General features: G+C 46.0%; 1 protein-coding gene across 1 annotated transcript in view; it reads right to left on the bottom strand.

Annotated features, from left to right (window-relative positions):
- vps37d (VPS37D subunit of ESCRT-I) overlaps positions 1–18,927 on the bottom strand; it is a 39,128-nt gene extending 20,201 nt beyond the window's left edge. The window contains exons 1-2 of the mRNA XM_070857275.1: positions 18,754–18,927; positions 5,606–5,777 (exon numbers count right to left, since the gene is read on the bottom strand). Coding sequence (XP_070713376.1) covers positions 5,606–5,777; positions 18,754–18,852 — 271 coding nt within the window. The 5' untranslated portion in view covers positions 18,853–18,927. The remainder of the gene's footprint in view (positions 1–5,605; positions 5,778–18,753) is intronic.
- Between the last annotated feature and the right edge of the window lie 285 nt (positions 18,928–19,212).

Below are 19,212 nucleotides of genomic sequence, written 5' to 3'. Positions count from 1 at the left end.
GCTGCAATAGGTAGGCAAAGCCATAAAACAGCTCAAGAATAATAAGGCTACGGGTGCAGATGGAATTCCTGCTGAGGCGCTAAAATATAGTGGAGAGGCGCTGTTGGCGCGGATACATGACCTCATCTCTCTCATTTGGAGGGAGGAGAGCACGCCGGGAGATCTCAGAGAAGCAGTGATCGTGTCCATTTTTAATGATGGTACATGGGTCGTTTCACAGCAACATTGGTGGAAGCTTGGACCATCCAGTTACTGTTTCACCCACCAGCATGAGAAGCTGTTGGCCCATTAGTCCCATTTCACCCACTCTATCAAAGACTCCAGCCAACACAACTGGTCACCTGAGGAACAGTTCTGCAATATTTTTCCTCTAAATCAAGCAAAGGTCTATAAAATCTATATAACTTCACATCTTGTATCATTCATCCTTAACTACCAAAACATGAGCCCAAATGAACATTATAATGGACTGTATAGTTCAGCTTCTCTTCCCCAATGTGCATGTTCCGAGAATTAGTGCAATAAAAAGAATACTGTTGCTATTATTTTGTTCCATTCATTGATCGTGAACAAAACTGGCATTCTAAATGGAGCTGCGTAAAATGCTGTTGAGCACTGGGCAATGGCCACTAGGCACAGGCCACTGGGCAATGGCCACTGGCCACTGCCACTCAGCTGTTTAAAGTGCTGGTGAAGGCAGTACAAACATTGAGTTATCCTCAGGATCTATCACAGTGAACCCAGTTAAGGACAATAAGCAGCCCACCAGTAATGCTGTTACCCACTCATGTGGTCGATAGTGCAGCTTAACAATCTCACAACTGAGTCACATTGTTTAACAACACTGAGGAACTGGCATTGAAGTGATCAGTACTATCATAATAATGTTGTAGCAGACAACTTTGATCATGAAGAGAAAAAAAGAATTGCATATATGTAGTACCTCTTCACACCCTCAAATGTACCAACATGCCTCAAAACGAATGAATTGTTTTTGAAGTACAGTCTCTGTTATGTAGGCAAATGTTACAGTCAATGTGCACACAGCAAAGTTCCACATATAAATGATTATACATAGAAACATAGAAATCTACAGCGCAGAAGGAGGCCATTTCAGCCCATCGTGTCCCTGCCGCCGACAAAGAGCCGCATGGCCCTCGGTCAGCAGCCCTGAAGGTTACGTGTGAACAATGAACAATGGCGGAAAGGTAAAGAGCACCCAGCCCAACCAGTCCGCCCCACACAACTTTGACACCCCTTTTACACTAAAACATTCTACACACCGCCCAACCGGAGCTATGTGATACATATCGATTATTATAACAGGAAATAGTGTATAGGCCTAAGGAGAATGTTTTGTTGCTCTATAAGGCACTGACTGGTCAGACCTTATCTGAAGTAGTGTGCAGGTCTGGGCACCTAATCATAGCAGCCCCCCTCCACCCTCCCAGAGGTGCTAATGGGGTTATAAAAAGGGGCAATTTCGCTCCCTTAGAAGGAAGGTCAGGAATACTTTCACCCAAAGGTTTAATAGAGTTATAGAATTAGTATGGCCGGTCGCATCATTCACTCCTCTAATATCAGATAACTCCTCATTTCCTGCTCCTTCCACTCCCTACTCCCTCCACTCCTCCAATCAGATAACTCCTCACTCCCTCCACTCCTTCAATCAGATAACTCCTCACTCTCTGCTCCCTCCACTTCTCCAATCAGATAACTCTTCACTCCCTGCTCCGATCAGTTAACTCCTCACTGCCTTGCCTCAGTGACAGTATTCTCACACCTGATTCAGAAAATCATGGGTTCAAGCCCCACTCCAGGACTTAAGTACATAATCTAGGCTGACACTTCATCGTGGCATCGAGGGTGTTCTGCACTGACCTTCAGATGAGATGTTAGACCAAGGCCCTCTGTGCCCCCTCAGGAGGATATAAAAGACCTTTTCGACTACCATAAATGTCATTTATCACATTGCTGTTTGTGGGAGCTTGCTGTGCACAAATTGGCTGCTGTGTTTCCCTACACTGCAACAGTGACTGCACTTTAAAAGTACTTCATTGGCTATAAAGTGCTTTGGGAGGTCCTGTGGTTGTGAAAGGTGCTATATAAATGCAAATTCTTTCTTTTTAGAAAGGTCACGGCCTCAGCTGGGAAGTATCTAGCAGCAGACAACAATTTGAACTGAATTTTACAGTTTTAGATAGAGTGCACCCATCAGAAACATACAGCCATTCAATAGATGAGGAAAAACCTGCAGAATAATGTTCATGAGACTGTTTGATTTACCTTCAGTCCTGCACAGGCTCTGCGAACAGCTGGCTGAGCCTGATGACCTGTACTTATGGAGGGGCCTCACAGCTCCAGCTGGGTTAAGGACAGATGGGAGTAACCACAGAGCGGGACTTCAGTAATGAGGAGATAATGAGGATGCACTTGTTCTGTACACAAACAATGCTCAGGGGGAAACCCTACCAAGTGGCCATGAAATGAGCTCCACCATGATTGCCATCTGCTTCTCTGACTTCACCCATCTGCTGCACGGGCACCTTCTGTGAACCTCACAGTAACCTAGGCAGTGGCATATGGCTGTTACCAGAAGCGGGCAGCCTCTGTCGGTGCCAAACAATCAAACCAGCGTGGGCTTGTTGCCAGTCTCGGTGTTTCCCCCTCAGCTCCAGGTCAGCCACATGAGGCTAGTCAATCCCCACTTTGGTTAACGAGATGCTATTAGGCAGGTCATTTGATTGATTACTTGACAGTCAACTGCTGTACTGTCCTAGACAATAAATGAGGATCAATAATGGACAAAACTCAAGCAACTATCAGAAAGCACTGCATAGATCATGGCAGTGTAGTGATTATGTTACTGGACTAGTGGGGTAATGGTTATGTTATGGATGAGTAATCTAGAGGCCTGGGCTGATAATCCAGTAGAACGTCAGTTGAAATCCCACCATGGTAGTTTGAGAATTTGAATTCAGTTTTAAAAATCTGGAAATAAAAAGCTGGTATCAGTAAAGTGACCATGAAGCTGTGGGATTGTTGTATAAACCCAAATGGTTCACTAATGTCCTGCAGGAAGGAAACTCAGTCCTTACCCAGTCTGGCCTATATGTGACTCCAGACCCACATCACTCTGGTTGACTCTTGGTGGCAAACCATTCAGTTATATCAGAACCACTACCCAACGGTTCAAGAAGGCCTATCATCACCATTCTTCAAGGCTTCTAGGGATGGGCAATAAGTGCTGGCCTTGCCAACGACACCCACATTCCAAGAATTAATTTTAAAAAGTGTTATCGGTGATCTGAGCTGATCCAGATTAAACAGTGTGTTCAGCCTGCTCACAGTTGGCATGCTCTGTTTATGCCAGTGCAGGTTGTAAATGCTGTCTCCGTGTGAATGAAACAGTGTGATGCAGGGACACAGTGTAAAGGTGTGCAAATGCACTACCTCCCTGTAGCAGCAGGGGAAGTATGCATGTTAATCCCAGTCTGTATATTGCCTTGCTCCATGTGATACTCTGTCTGTATCTTATCCTGGCCTGTGTGCTATCAAGGAATTGAGAGAGAGAGAGTGAGAGAGAGAAGGTGACCATAAAAAGAGAAGGTGGTGGGGGGAGGCGTGGTGGGGGGGGGGGGGGGGGGGGGGGTGGAGAAAGCTCGGAGAGTGAAAGGAGATCAGAAAGATGCTGAATGTGCTAACTGGTGGCTCAGCAGTTACAGCATGGGAACAAGGTGGTCACACCAAGCCTGTGAAGCCCTGATGGTAGCCAGCCGTACACTGTAATGGGTGTGTTACAATGTTTTAAAATGGATTATGATCCGCTCATTGATGCATTCCTTGCACCTACACTCGGTCAGCAGGCGTTTCTTGAACGTATCGCTGAATCTTCCACCCTCCATAAACTTGAGCCCATCCAAAACTCTGCTGCCTGAATCCTAACTCACATAATGTCCCGTTCACCCATCACCCCTGTGCTCGTTGACCTACCTTGGTTCCCGGTTAAATGCTTCGTTTTAAGAACTCTCAGCCTTGTTCTCAAATCCCTCCATGGTCTCGCCCCTCCCTATCTCTGTAACCTCCTCCAGCCCTGCAACCCTCCGAGATATCTGTTTTCCTCCAATTCTGGTTTCTTGCCCATTCCCAAATCTCCTCATGAGGCTCAGTGTCAAATGTTGTTTGATAACGCCCCTGTGAAGCACCTTGGGACGTTTTACTTTGCTAAAGGTGCTATATAAAGGCAAGTTGTTGTTGGGTCACGTTTGTCAGACTCAATGCTAAGTCACAGCTCTGGTCAGTGCAGCTGTTAGCTCTGTCAAAACAGCAGGTCTGAAATCTGTCACAAAGGAGACTCTGCTGGTGATGAGCATCTGACCTTCCCTCAGTCTTTTTGTGAATTTAATTAAAGCATGATTTAGATCAGCCTCCCACGTAGCAGCCCGAGGCAGAACAAGGCTGGGGCAGCAATGTGGCAGTGTGGTTTAAACATTCATGCATGTTGGTGGTATTTACTCATTTCCAGCAGTTACTTTTATTGTCTACAGCTACTTTTAACCGTCTACTTTATTGGAAATATTTGCCCCATTTTCCTCCCCTCCTCTGAGCATTGATAGGGTACCTAGGAACAGGAGTAGGCCATTCAGCCCCTCGAGCCTGTTCCGTCAATCTATCAGATCATGGCTGATCGGTACTTTACCCCCATTTATCCACCTTTGCTCTACATCCCTTAATATGCTTACTGAACAAAAATCTTTTGACCTGACTCTTGAAAATTTCAATTGTACCAACATCCACAGCATTTTGCGGGGAGATAAGTCCACATTTCCACTGCCCTTTGTGTGAAAAAATGCTTCCTGATTTCACACCTAAATGGCCTAACTGTAATTTTAAGATTATGCCCCCTTGTTCTGCATTCCCTCACCAGAGGAAAGAGTTTATCTGTACCTGCTCTATCAAATGCCTTATTCACTTTAAGCCCTACGCTGTACCCATTCCAAGGCAAATATATCTTTCCTGAGTTTCAGTGTCCATAACGGACTCAGTACTCCAGCTGAGGTCTGACCAAGGCTCTATACAACAGAAGCATCATTTCCCCAATTTCCCAGTCCATCCCTCTTGAGATATAGGTCAATATTTCATTGGCCTTTCGATTACTCTTTGTCCTTGTGCACTAGCTTTTAGTGATTTGTGTACATGGGCCCCTAAATCCAAATGCTCCTCCACAGCTCCCATCCTCTCAAACATGTGCTTGCCATGGCTGATCGACACCTCCAGTATCTCTCCCCATTGGTCAGTCTGCATGGGTGTGCCTACACCATGAAACCTTGATTTTCCAATTAGCTGGTGGCAACTCATGTTATTAATGGGTGGTGTTAAAATAACACAGATTGGAAAATATAGACTTGACTATAGACCAACTTGGAGGCTGAACCTTACTCTTATTGTCACCTGATTTTCCAGCGAGTGATAAAGAGTAGGGGCACTGGGGGATTTTAACCGCTCACAGACCAAGGTTCAGGATTATACAGGAAAAGGCTGGCTGTAATCTGGGGGGGTAGACAACACGTGGCAAACAATGCATTGCAGAAGAAATGTTGCTTACCCACTTTTCTCTGCTTGTCCTCATAAACTGCAGTCACCTCCTGCAGCTCCTGGTATTTCCTGGCCAAACATAGTTTGCTGTCATCTAGCCGAGGCTGCAGGCTGAGATTGTCTTCTGCCATTTTCCGGTTACCAGCTAGGAGCATCTCCCGCTCCAGCTGCAGTGTCTGTAACTAGAATCAGAAACACACATTAGCCCCGGAGATGCACCAATACCAGATGCAGCGGATGAGATTTTGAGCAACGTGGATGTTTTGACGTGTTTTGTGTTGTGCGCAGACCTTCCACAAATGCATCCCATTGCCGTTAATGCACTGTGGGCATTAAGTACCAGTGAAGTACTTTTGGAGTGTAGTCACTGTTGTAACGTAGGAAACGCAGCAGCCAATTTGTGCACAGCAAACTCCCACAAACAGCAATATGATATTGACCAGACAATCTGTTGATTGAGGGATAAATATTGGCCAGGACACCGGGGATAACTCCCTTGCTCTTCTTCGAAATAGTGCCTTGGGATCTTTTACGTCCACTTGAGAGGACAGACGGGGCCTCAGTTTAACGTCTCATCCAAAAGGTAGCACCTCTGACAGTGCAGTGCTCCCTCAGCACTGCACTGGAGTGTCAGCCTAGATTTTTTTGTGCTCAGGTCCCTGGAGTAGGACTTGAACCCTCAACCTTTTGACCCAGAGGCAAGTGTGCTACCCACTGAGCCACAGCTGACACTTTTGAAGTCACTAATCTGTGAGCTCTTTTTGTTCTGTCATGATGGAGGTGATTACAATAATGCAGCAACGATAAATAAATTAATAGTGATAATGTTATAAACCATTTTCACTTTCACTGTACTTGTACTTTTCAAAATGTTGCCAGGCTCACTGATTCTGACGATTGTTGCTGAAAGGAAGGATCCTGATAACAATAGCTTTATTGATTAGGGTGACATTCTCTGTTGGAAATAGATGATTCTTGTCCACCATTTTCATTCCTTTGTCAACTAGAGGTGCTGACTCTCACTGGGCTAAGTAAGGTTCCACAGGCAGACCTCTGGTACATCACTCAAAGGGCCATTCTTTACTTCTGAACCTATGCCGTGTATCAACAGGGCAGTGGGCACCGACAGGGCAGTGGGCATCGACAGGGCAGTGGGCACCGACAGGGCAGTGGGCACCGACAGGGCAACGGGCACTGAGCACCGACAGGGCAGTGGGCACCGACAGGGCAGTGGGCACCGACAGGGCAGTGGGCACCGACAGGGTAACAGGCACCGACAGGGCAGTGGGCACTGACAGGGTAGTGGGCATCGACAGGGCAGTGGGCATCGGCAGGGCAGTGGGCACCGGCAGGGCAGTGGGCATTGACAGGGCAACAGGCACCGACAGGGCAGTGGGTATCGACAGGGCAGTGGGCATCGACAGGGCAACGGGCACCGACAGGGCAGTGGGCACCGACAGGGCAGTGGGCATCGACAGGGCAGTGGGCATCGACAGGGCAGTGGGCACCGGCAGGGCAGTGGGCACCGGCAGGGCAGTGGGCACCGGCAGGGCAGCGGGCACCGACAGGGCAACAGGCACCGACAGGGCAGTGGGCATCAGTAGGGCAGTGGGCACCGACTGGGCAGTGGGCATTGACAGGGCAACAGGCACCGACAGGCTATTGATTGCATGGGGAGCCATAGCTGAGTCCGATCCCATGACCAATCAGCAGCCACACGGGCACGTTTCAGCAGGGGGTCACTGGGCAGTGATCAGGAACAGAAACACTGGCTGCTGTTTGCTGCTACATGTGTGTGAGTGTGCATGTGTATGTGAGACAGACGGCCATACCAGCTTGAACTGCATATTATGTAGAAGTTGGTGACTGTAGGCTGTCATTACAGGACTTAAAGGGGCGCTGTCAACAGATAAGGTATCCTGTACAGTCACTAAAGAGCATCACAATACAACTAGCGATACAATCAGTAATCACATGTTATAAATATAGTACTCTTATCTTGATTTATATTTTTATTTAAAAACACAGCACCCCCCTTTGGCTGGGCAGGAGGTGAAATTATCCTTAACGCACAGAATGCGCATTAAATTGAAGGCAATTTTTCTCACTTTAAAAAAAAACACTTTTGGGAAAGTGCAACTTTTCTGCATTTTCCATAACCTCGGGTGCATTAAGATGTCATAAAAGTACCACTTTTTGTGTGACCAATCAGAGCACACCAGAACCACATGTTAAACCACTAAGAGTTGTTAATGAGCGTAAACCTGCAGGCTTGGCGAGTTCTCCTGTGTGCCACACAGCCTCAAGTTCTTCCCATTTTGATTGGTTGAGGTGAACCAATATACCCACAATGCCCTACATGCCTTTTTTTAACTTGGTAAAGTTGGAGGCTATAGCCAATAATTATTTGAAGGAGCAGCCCCTTGTCTTCTCTGCATACATGTCTCACCAGCTTTAGCTACATAGAGCAGGCCTCACTCACGTTGAAATGTTGTGAAGATGAAATCATGTAACTGGCATCAACAGGAATCTCACATTAAGAGTATGAAATTTGACATCATCTTACACACGAAGTGCATTTAATTAATGCGTGCTATGTTGGGTTTGTCTTAAAAGCGTGTGCTTAATCATATTTTTAAATGTGTTATTTTTGCACCTATCAGCTTAAGGAACATTTTATGAAGGAAGATTAGGCCAAGAATTGAAAGCGTAAATGAAGTGAAGCAAATTTGCTAGTGATCCAGGGCTACTTTAGGCCTCTAGAAGCTTTTAGTTGTCACAAACTCTTCATTCATTCTGTTTGATAAATTATACCAGTAAACCAATACATTAGACCAATGAACCCGAGACTTGAAGAGGACACAGAGAGGCTAGTGGAATGGGCGGACACGTGGCAGATGAAATTGAAGGCAGAAAAGTGCAAAGTCATACATTTTGCTAGGAAGAACAAGGAGAGGCAATATAATCTAAAGGTTACGATCTTAAAGGAGGTGCATGAACAGAGAGACCTGGGGGTATATGTGCACAAATCATTGAAGGGCAGGTTGGGAAAGCGGCTAAAAAAGCTTACGGGATTCTGAGATTCATAAATAGAGGTATAGAGTACAAAAGTAAGGAAGTTATGGTGCACCTGTATAACACACTGGTCCGACCTCAACTGGAGTATTGTGTCCAATTCTGGGCGCTGCACTTTCGGAAGGATGTGGAGGCCTTGGAGAGGGTGCAGAAAAGATTTACAAAAATCGTTCCAGAGATGAGGGACTTCAGTTATGTGGACAGACTGGAGAAGCTGGGGTTGTTCTCCTTAGAGCAGAGAAGGTTGAGAGGAGATTTAATAGAGTTATTCAAAATCATGAGGGGTCTGGACAGAGTAGACAGAGAGAAACTGTTCCCATTGGCAGAACGGTTGAGAACCAGAGGACACAGATTTAAGGTGATTGGCAGAAGAACGAAAGGCGACATGAGGAAATCTTTTTTAATGCAGCGAGTGTTTAGGATCTGGAATGCACTGCCTGAGAGGGTGATGGAGGCAGATTCAATCGTGGTTTTCAAAAGGGAATTGGATAAGTTTCCGAAGGAAAAATATTTGCAGGGCTACGGGGAAAGGGCGGGGAAGTGGGACAAGCTGAAGTGCTCTTGCAGAGAGCCGGCACGGGCTCGATGGGCCGAATGGCCTCCTTCAGTGTTGTAACCATTCTATGATTCTATGAGATGAGTGCATTTCAATTAAAGAGTGGGAGTGATTGTGCAAAGTGTCAAATGAGTGCGATTGGAAATTCTGTGTAAGTAATAAAGTAATGAGGCATGTGAGTATTCTTGAACTCAAAATAGGAGCAGTCAACTCTTGAGCTCAATTCATAAAGAACAAGTTGGGCACATCAGAACCTAGGAATACATCTCTATTCAGAGATACTTGTTGGTTTCACCATCTGAATGCTGCTTGTATATAAAACCTCCCTCCCTAAATCTCCCCGCCTCTCTACCTCTTTCTCCCCCTTTAAGACACTCCTTAAAAGCTACCACTTTGACCAACCTGTCCTAATGTCTCATTCTTTGGCTCGGTGTCAAATTTTGTCTGATTATGCTCCTGTGAAGTGCCTTAGGATGTTTTACCGTGTTAAAGGCGCTATATAAATACAAGTTTTTGTTGTTGGAATAAGTAACATTCATTCATGTCATGCTAATACCAGATTGAATGTCAGTAGGTTAATAACTGTTCAGCAGTCCTCTTCATAACGTGTTAACCCTGTCTACATAATCAGTCATTGTATTGTCTATGGAGTTTGTATGGAGTTGTAAAGATGTGTATTAAGTGATACAGAACTGAGGCAAGTAGATGGAGTTAATAAACAGATCGGCCATGATCTAATTGAAAGGTGGAACAGGCTCGAGGGGCTGAATGACCTACTCCTGTTCCTAAACCTTCTCGTGTGCAGATATCTCAGAAACACAACTGTAAGATATGGTCAAGGCAGTTGCAGCACTTTCCTATCAAGACAGCCCAGGTTCCTACACTCACTATCACTCAATACGTGTGTCTCACTTCCCCAATGTCCCACATCCCAATGTTTATGATCCATCCAATTCCTCCTACTGCTATATCACCAGCTCATGAACATGCATCAAATTTCACATTTCTTTCACCTTAAGTTAAGCCTGAATAATTTTGGAAAAATATTGCAATTGCTGCTTAACAAGGGAATGCTGTGTGGTAAAGCCTGTTCACTCCCTGCCAGAAGTTTTAAAGTGTGGGCAAATATTTCCATTTGTTCGCCATGAATGTACACCTTGATGCAGCTTTTCCTTATGGGTTAACTGATCTCAGTGGGTGGGGCTGGGGAACTGATCGGTGGGTGGGGCTAAGGAACTGAAAAGAGATGGCTCTATGGGTTCATTGTCTTTTCCCAGTTACCAAAATTGTTAGGTTTCTAATATGGGCATGTTTATATTGCTCTGTGTGTGCACTGAAGCCGCAGATTAATTGTGATTAATTATCTAGTTAATTATTAATGTCTGGTTATTGTCTGCCAGGAAAATCAATCCCTTAATTGTCGATCTGCATGGATCTAACGGCTCATTACTCACAAACAGGCAGAGGCTAAAGGCTGAACTCAATGCAAACACGAACTTGGGGGAGGAGGAAGCCAAATTTCTCTGCCTTTTCCTGAAGATACTGGATGAAATTTCCCTCTTTGGGCTGGATTCCTGCCTGTCGTAACCTGATTTTCCCTGGATCAGGATTACATCGCCAGGCAGGGTGGTTTCCTGCTGGGATTCCCACTGCCAAGTAAGAGAAATCGAGCGGTAATACAGCCCCAGAGACAGAAATGTTGGGTGTTTCTTTATGGCTTAGCTGAGACTGAAGTCTTCAATGGTAATACTGGGGCCCATTTGGAGGGAGAGGAGGCATCTCCTCGGCCTTCACCCTCCAGCAGCAAACTTAAAGGCCATTCGATCATTGGCCTGGGTCTCCCACCATCATCCACTAGGTGGTCCTGGGAATAGCACTGAGGGGGGTGGGCGGCTGGGAAATGAACTGGGATGCCAGGCCCCGCCTTCCTGCCAGCCTCTACATTCAGCAGTGAGGGTATGGGTAACCAGCGGCCGCCGCATTGGGCCAGGGGCAGGAAAATGCAGGAATGTGTGCCACTACCTTACCCAATTTAGGGTAGGATTGTGAAGGAAAATACAACCTGCTGACTCTATTTTCGGTACGTTTTCATGGGTGCTGCCATCAAACTGACCAGTCATCATAGACATGGCGTGTCAACAGGCTATTTTACCATGGGGGCATCACAGTTAAGTGCTGTCCTCACTCACTGTCCACACACGTGCGCCATTCAGTCGAGGGCAATTGGATAAGGAGAGGGAATCAGGGAACCCTGGCTGATTTTGCCCTCCCTGGCTGAGATCAGAGAACCCAAATAAGTGCCTAAACCACTTTTGGACATCAATTATACTGGAGCTGTTCGGCTGAAATTTATTATTAAACAAACTGCATATAGGAAATAAAATGGGTGACTCACGCACTCTATGAATGGTGTTGAATTAACTGAGGGTGAAGTTAAAAGAGATGCAGAAGTCCTAGTAGATTTGACGTTCAATATGTCCAAAACCAATGCAGAGCAGTTATCAATAAAGCCAATGGGATATTTAGCTATACAGCCAAAACTATAGACTGCAATTTTGAAGCGATCATGATCAAACTGTACAGTGCTCGTGTCAGACTGCACCTTGAGCAATGTGTTCAGCTCTAACAATGGAGGTATTCAGGCACTGGAGGCGGTGCAGTAAAGAGTTACCAGGCCGATCCCCAGTGCCAGGAGTCTGATTAATGAGGAAAGATTGGAGAAACTTGGGCTTCTCAGCCTAGGAAGGAGGTTTCTGAGTGGTCCTGTTACGGAGATACAGAAAATGGTTGAAAGAATGGAAAAGGTAAATCTGGAATATTAATTTACATTAAATTGTGAGAGTATGACAAAGGGCCATAGGTTAAAACTAATAAAAGGGTAATTCAGGACAGGAAATCAGCGTTCTTCTTCATACATGTAGGTTTTAGAGACAATTGTAGAAAATGGATAACACAGACAGTAAAAGAAGTTAGCCGAAGTGCAACATGCAGCTGAATACATTCGTGTAATGGACTGTGGTCGACACAGGAAGAGTCACTCATGAGTAATCAGTCAGGCTGGGTGAGATAAGGTAGGAAGTAGAAGTAAAGGCAGCAGAGACAGAGCAGATTAAATTAGCACGGTATGAATACAGAGTGAGCAACTATATTACGTTAACAATGCACGATTCTAACAAGTTAACACAATTAACAGAAGGTAAGATATCTTTTGGTTAATGGAAAACGCCTGTCGAGTTGTTTACTCGTGAGTATAAAAGTCAGGCCATTCCAGCAGGTTGCAGGCAGCTCGGATTGATGGCGTCAGATTCACCCAAGGGCTGTCTGCTTGTAAGTATAGATGTATATAAACTTGCTTGCTGTGATTAATTAGATTTCATTTTATTAATAAAATATTAAGCTGCTGACTCTAGGCTTCCAAATCTATTCATTTATAAGAAATTGGAGAACTGAATTCCTATAACACAGCATGATCAATACTTGGAATTGGCTTTGTGTGTCAGTTGTGGCTCAGTGGGTAGCACACTCGCCTCTGAGTCTGAAGGTTGTGGGTTCAAGTCCTACTTGAGCACAAAGATCTAGGCTGACACTCCAGTGCAGTGCTGAGGGAGTGCTGCACTGTCAGAGGTGCCACTTTTAGATGAGACGTTAAACCAAGGCCCCACCTATCCTTGCAGGTGGATGTAAAAGATTCCATGGTACTATTTCAGTATCCTGGCCAATATTTGTCCTGCAATCAATATCACTAAAACAGATTATCTGGTCATTATCACATTGCTGTTTGTGGGAGCTTGCTGTTCACAAACTGGCTTCCGTGTTTCCTACATTGCAAGAGTGACTACACTTCAAAAGTACCTCATTGGCTGTAAAGCACTCTGGGGTGTCCAGCAGTTGTGAAAGGTGCTATATAAATGCAAGTCTTTCTTTCTCTCAGGTAGAGTGGTGGAGGTGAAAACCCTGGAATCATTTGAGAAATAATAAGATGCAGCAATGGGGGAGACTGTAAAGTTATTCGGGATGGGCTGAATGGCTTCCTCATCCATCACGATCTTGACAGATTCACTTAAACATGTTTCATTTTAAGAGTGAGTCAGATCTAAATAGGTGACATTATTGAATTGAAATGAATGGGAGTTCTCAGGTCTGGCTACACACATGCAAGTTAGCATGACATTGGATAGCCTGGCTTATTCAGGAATAAAAGTTAAGCAGAATCTCATCTGTGCCCAAAGATTGCTTCATGGTACACAGTGCCTGGCAAATTGCCCCCCCTAGTCTATTTCAGAGCTCTAGAATATGATCAATCTGTCCCAGGAAACCCGTTAAGCCCCATTAACCTATCGAGTACATCTGCCGCACGGACTTCATAATCCTTGGATTTTGGATGTACAACAGAAATTGGGTAACAAAGTAGTGCTACCTTCTTTGATGAATGTTGCTGGAAAATATTCACTTAATAATTTTAACTATTTAATCTCTTTTGGTGAGACTTTTATCTTTTAGGGTAACTTCTTCTCTAACCACTCTTTGACTGTTCTGTGTCACCACTGAGTCAGTAGGTTGTGGGTTCAAGTCCAACTCCAGAGCACAAAATCTAGGCAGATACTCCAGTGCAGTACTGAGGGAATGCTGCATTGTTGGAGGTGCTGTCTTTTGGGTGAAATGTTAAACCGAGGGCCTGTCTACTCTCTCAGGTGGGCGTAAAAATTCCCATGGCACTATTCTGAAGAAGAGCAGGGCAGTTATCCCTGGTGTCATGGCCAATATTTATCCCGCTATCAACATCACTAAAACTAATTATCTGGTCATTATCACATTGCTGTTTGTGGGAGCTTACTGTGTGCAAATTGGCTGCCGCATATCCTACATTACAACAGTAACTACACTCCAAAAGTACTTAATTGCCTGTAAAGCGCTTTGAGACGTCCGGTGGTCATGAAAGGCGCTATGTAAATGCAAGTTCTTCTTTCTTTTAGTGTCTTGGCCATATACTGTTCCACCAACAAACAGCACCATAAAATAGGTTACCGTTCCAAAATTGTGCACAGTGTGACGTGCTCGGATTTTGATAAGGCTCTGTATATAAACATGAGAATTGTAGGTGCTGCAGACAGCTTTCATGCTGTATTTATCTCCCAGCTCCTTTTTGTTTATGTAATATCTCTTTTAATCCCAGTTTCAGTGAATATTTACACTCCTTCCACTGTCCTTCTGTTCCTTTGCTCTATAGGCTTGGTTTAGTTTTTTTTGGCCATTGACTATTCCAATTTTAATTTTTCTGTTCATCCAATATGGAGGCTTGTGTTTCATTTGCATTTATTTCTCTCTGGACTGCACCTAGCCCAGAGTCTCGACCTTATAGTTTTAAACATGTTTCACTTATCCACAGTTAAAAGATCTTACAGCAATATTTCCCAGTTAATTTACTTTACTTCATCCCTCATTGCTTTGAAGCTTACATAGAAACATAGAAAATTCGGCCCTTCGAGCCTGCATCACCATTCAATAAGTTCATGGCTGATCATGCAACCTCAGTACCTCACCCCTGCTTTCTCTCCATACCCTCTGATCCCTTAAGCCGTAAGGGCCACATCTAACTCCCTTTTGAATATGTCCAACGAACTGGACTCAACAACTTTCTGTGGCAGAGAATTCCACAGGTTCACAACTCTCTGGTTGAAAAAATTTCTCCTCATCTCGGTCCTATATGGCTTACCCCTTATCTTTAGACTGTGACTCCTGGTTCTGGACTTCCCCAACATCGGGAACATTCTTCCTGCATCTAACCTGTCCAATCCCGTCAGAATTTTATAAGTTTCTATGAGATCCCCTCTCATTCTTCTAAATTCCAGTGAGTATAAGCCTAGCCGATCCAGTCTTTCCTTATATGTCAGTCCTGCCATCCCAGGAATCAGTCTGGCGAACCTTCGCTGCACTCCCTCATCATCATCATAGACAGTCCCTCGGAATCGAGGAGGACTTGCTTCCACTCCCAAAATGAGTTCTTTGAATGGTGAACAGTCTGATACGAGAGCCACAGACCCTGTTACAGGTGGGACAGACATTCGTCGAGGGAAGGGGTTGGTGGGGCTGGTTTGACGCGCGCTCCTTCCGCTGCCTGCGCTTGGCTTCTTCATGCTCTTTGCGTTGAGACTCGAAGAGCTCAACGCCTTCCCGGATGTACTTTCTCCACCTCGGGCGGTCTTCAGCCAGGGTCTCCCAGGGATCAGTGGTGATGTCGCACTTTACCAGGAAGGCTTTGAGGGTGTCCTTATAACGTTTCCGCTGTCTTCCTTTGGCTCGTTTACCATGGAGGAGCTCCGCATAAAGCATTTGCTTAGGGAGTCTCGTATCTAGCATGCGAACTATGTGGCCTGTCCAGCGAAGCTGATCGAGTGTGGTCAGTGCTTCAATACTGGGGATATTAGCATGGTCGAGGACACTGATGTTGGTGCGCCTGTCCTTCCAGGGGATTTGCAGGGTCTTGCGGAGGCATCGTTGGTGATATATCTCCAGTGACTTGAGGTGCCTTCTATATATCGTCCATGCCTCAGATCCATACAGGAGGGCATGTATTTCTACAGCCCTGTAGACCATGAGCTTGGTGGTAGATAAGCAAGCACGTCCTTCCTCAGATAAGGAGACCAAAACTGCACACAATACTCAAGGTGTGGTCTCACCAAGGCCCTGTACAACTGCAGTAAGACCTCCCTGCTCCTATACTCAAATCCCCTCACTATGAAGGCCAGCATGCCATTCGCTTTCTTTACTGCCTGCTGTACCAGTATGCCTACCTTCAATGACTGATGTATCATGACACCCAGGTCTCATTGCACCTCCCCTTTTCCTAATCTGTCACCATTCAGATAATAATCTGCCTTCCTGTTTTTGCCACCAAAGTGGATAACCTCACATTTATCCACATTATACTGCATCTGCCATGCATTTGCCTATTCGCCTAACCTGTCCAAGTCCCCCTGCAGCCTCTTAGCATCCTCCTCGCAGCTCGTACTGCCATCCATCTTAGTGTCATCTACAAACTTGGAGATATTCCATTCAATTCCTTCGTCTAAATCATTGATGTATATTGTAAATAGCTGGGATCCCAGTACTGAACCCTGTGGCACCCCAATAGTCACTGCCTGCCATTCTGAAAAGGACCCGTTTATTCCCACTCATTGCTTCCTGTCTGCCAACCATTTCTCTATTCATGTCAATACGTTACCCCCAATACCATGTGCCTTAATTTTGGACACTAATCTCTTGTGCGGGAACTTGTCAAAGGCCTTTTGAAAATCCAAATACACCACATCCACTGGTTCTTCCTTATCCACTCTGCTAGTTACATTCTCAAAAAACTCTAGAAGATTTGTCAAGTATGATTTCCCTTTCATAAATCCACGCTGACTTGGACTGATCCTGTCACTGCTTTACAAATGCGCTGCTATTTCATCTTTAATAATTGACTCCAACATTTTCCCCACCACCGATGTCAGGCTAACCGGTCTATAATTCCCTGTTTTCTCTCTCTGTCTTTTTTTAAATCATGTAAATTAATGAATATGCAATGGTGACCCACACAGGGATCAGGATGATGTGATGGGTCAGAGATTAGTGTATGCCCAGACTCGGAACTGTGGCAACAGCATGCTTCCGAAACATGAGGCCCCGAGGAGTGATACGAATTGGCCCTCGCGCCTCATCTATATAAGTGGGGTGAGGGGGTTGCCATTATCAGGCCACTTGCCTTGCTGAGAGAAGGCCCTCGGATAAGTTCCGGGAGTGGGGTTGGAGGGGGCCATGAGGGAGGGGAGGAGAGCACTCCTATCACCTGTATTAAGTTGCCGCCGGGGACGCCTAAGGAATGGGCCCATTAATTCGGCAGTGGGACCAAGAGCTACACAGATTGATATGCTTCGCGCCTGTTTTATGCTTGAAAAATGGACACAACACGTAGCAATTTCTACGCCCTAGTCTTTAGGCGAAGTGAGGTTAGTGGTAGGGATAATTGGACAAGAGCGCATGAACCTAATTCAATTCCCATTTTCAAGTTATTTTTAACAGGGGTGAAATTGGTCTACGCCTGTAGTGTGAATGGGTTCACAGCAAATCGGCAGTCGGTTTTACACCCATTCTCCTTTCCATCAAAGCCAATAGGCGTGATGTAAAACCAGCTGCTGATTCACTGAGCTTGTTACTGGCAAAGACCAATTTCACTCCCTATGTCTTTAACTTTATATATTTTGATTTTATATTATTACTAGTCAATTGCACGTGGCATTGTCAAGACCAAGTATAGTATTCAGCTGAAGTGAGGTTTGAGGGTGGGAATATTTGGACCAGGACGCACATGTAATTCAGGCCCATTTTAAAGTAATCGATTCTGTCCTTTAAAAAAAACATTTCTGTTATAAATTCTTAAGCCCACATTTAAAATGGAAACTACCTATGTAAGCTTGTCACTCCATCCTCCTGCTGGGGGCAGGGGTCACTCCATCCTCCTGCTGGGGGCAGAGCCGGGGGAGGGGCTGCTCCATCCTCCCGCTGGGGGCGGGGTCACTCCATCCTCCTACTGGGGCCGGGGCCGGGGCCGCTCCATCCTCCCGCTGGTGGTGGCGCTGCAGCACCTCAACTGGCAGGAGGGTGCAATTACAGCGTGACCAGTTTACATGGGCAGGTTCCAGTCTGAAGGTGGACAGAGGAATATCCAATAGGAAAAGTTGACAGCAAATGCCCCTGAGAAGAGATTTTTAAAATTTGTTTTACAGCTGGCTGGATCACTGTGCTGCTCCTCAGCGGTGCTGACTTCTAAAGCAAGCTCACAGCAAATGCACCTGTTAATTTAAAATATTTTCTTTGTAAATATTAATTCCTTTAAACAGCTCAAACACGCACACATTTGGCTGCACGGACCTGATGTGCTGTAGCTGGGGGTTGGGGAAAGGACCCGTTCTGATCGGGACCCCTTTGAGCGCAGTCGGCGGGTGTGATCAGTAGTCGGTGGGTTCAGAGCGGAGACCACCCCAATACACACCGGGCTGCTCCGATATTTCCTGCTGTCCTCCTTCACCTTTGTAATGTTGAGCAATGGAGGGGGTCTCGGCACATTAACAACGGGAACAATCCCTCCTCTTTTGTTCCAAACAGGAGCTGGTCGACAACACAGCTCACCCCTGGCCAATTCCCAGCCCCCCCTGCACTGTCCCGGCCACCTGCTCCCTGCTTCAACAGAGGTCCCATCACCACCTCACCAGCTCTCCGGCTGCTGTGAATAAGAGATTTTCAAGAATCCCTTGTTTGTAGTTGGAAGCCCCGGCGAAGGTTCCTGGTTTGTCAATTTCATGCCCTTGATCTGCAAATATCTGCTTGTTAATTTCACAGCGACCCGCGCCGCCTGCCCCTGGCGGAGGCTGCAATTTCAGTGTGAAATTAACGAGCATCTCAGCGCCAGAGTCTCTGCTGTCTGCAGGCTTTTTGTGTGGCGATTTATTACAATGCGACTGGTGTCTCTCTCTCTCTCTCTCTCCTACCTGCGAGCTCAGCTGCACCATCCTGCCCAGCTTCTCCTCGTCCTCCAACACATCCCTCAGCTGCCGGGTGCTGAGGATGCCGAAGCGGTCCCGGGACATGCTGCTGCCGGTCAGCTCCCGGGAATGGTGAGCCAGACGGAGTCAGCAGCGGAGCCGGACCATGCCAGAGCCAGCGAGCCGGGGCGGAGTGTGTGCGAGCAGGGCGGGACTGTGGGATCCGCCAACAGCCGCCAGGCGGGGCTGCACAGGCAACGAGATCGATACATAGAGTGAAGCCATAGGAACAGGTCAGAGAGACAGGGGAACGTATCATACAGAAACAGTGAGACATCGCACCCACACAACACAACTTGCATTTGCAGAGCGCATTTACATAGTAAAACTCCCCAAGGCACTTCACAGAAGCATAATCAGAAAAGGAGGTATTAGCAGCAATAACCAAAAGCTTGGTCAGAGCTA

The sequence above is a fragment of the Pristiophorus japonicus genome, chromosome 16 (genome assembly GCF_044704955.1).
Source record: "Pristiophorus japonicus isolate sPriJap1 chromosome 16, sPriJap1.hap1, whole genome shotgun sequence".
Lineage (NCBI taxonomy): Eukaryota > Metazoa > Chordata > Chondrichthyes > Pristiophoridae > Pristiophorus > Pristiophorus japonicus.
The sequence above is the reverse complement of the archived record's forward strand: the minus strand, read 5'-3'. Positions and strand labels throughout refer to the sequence as shown.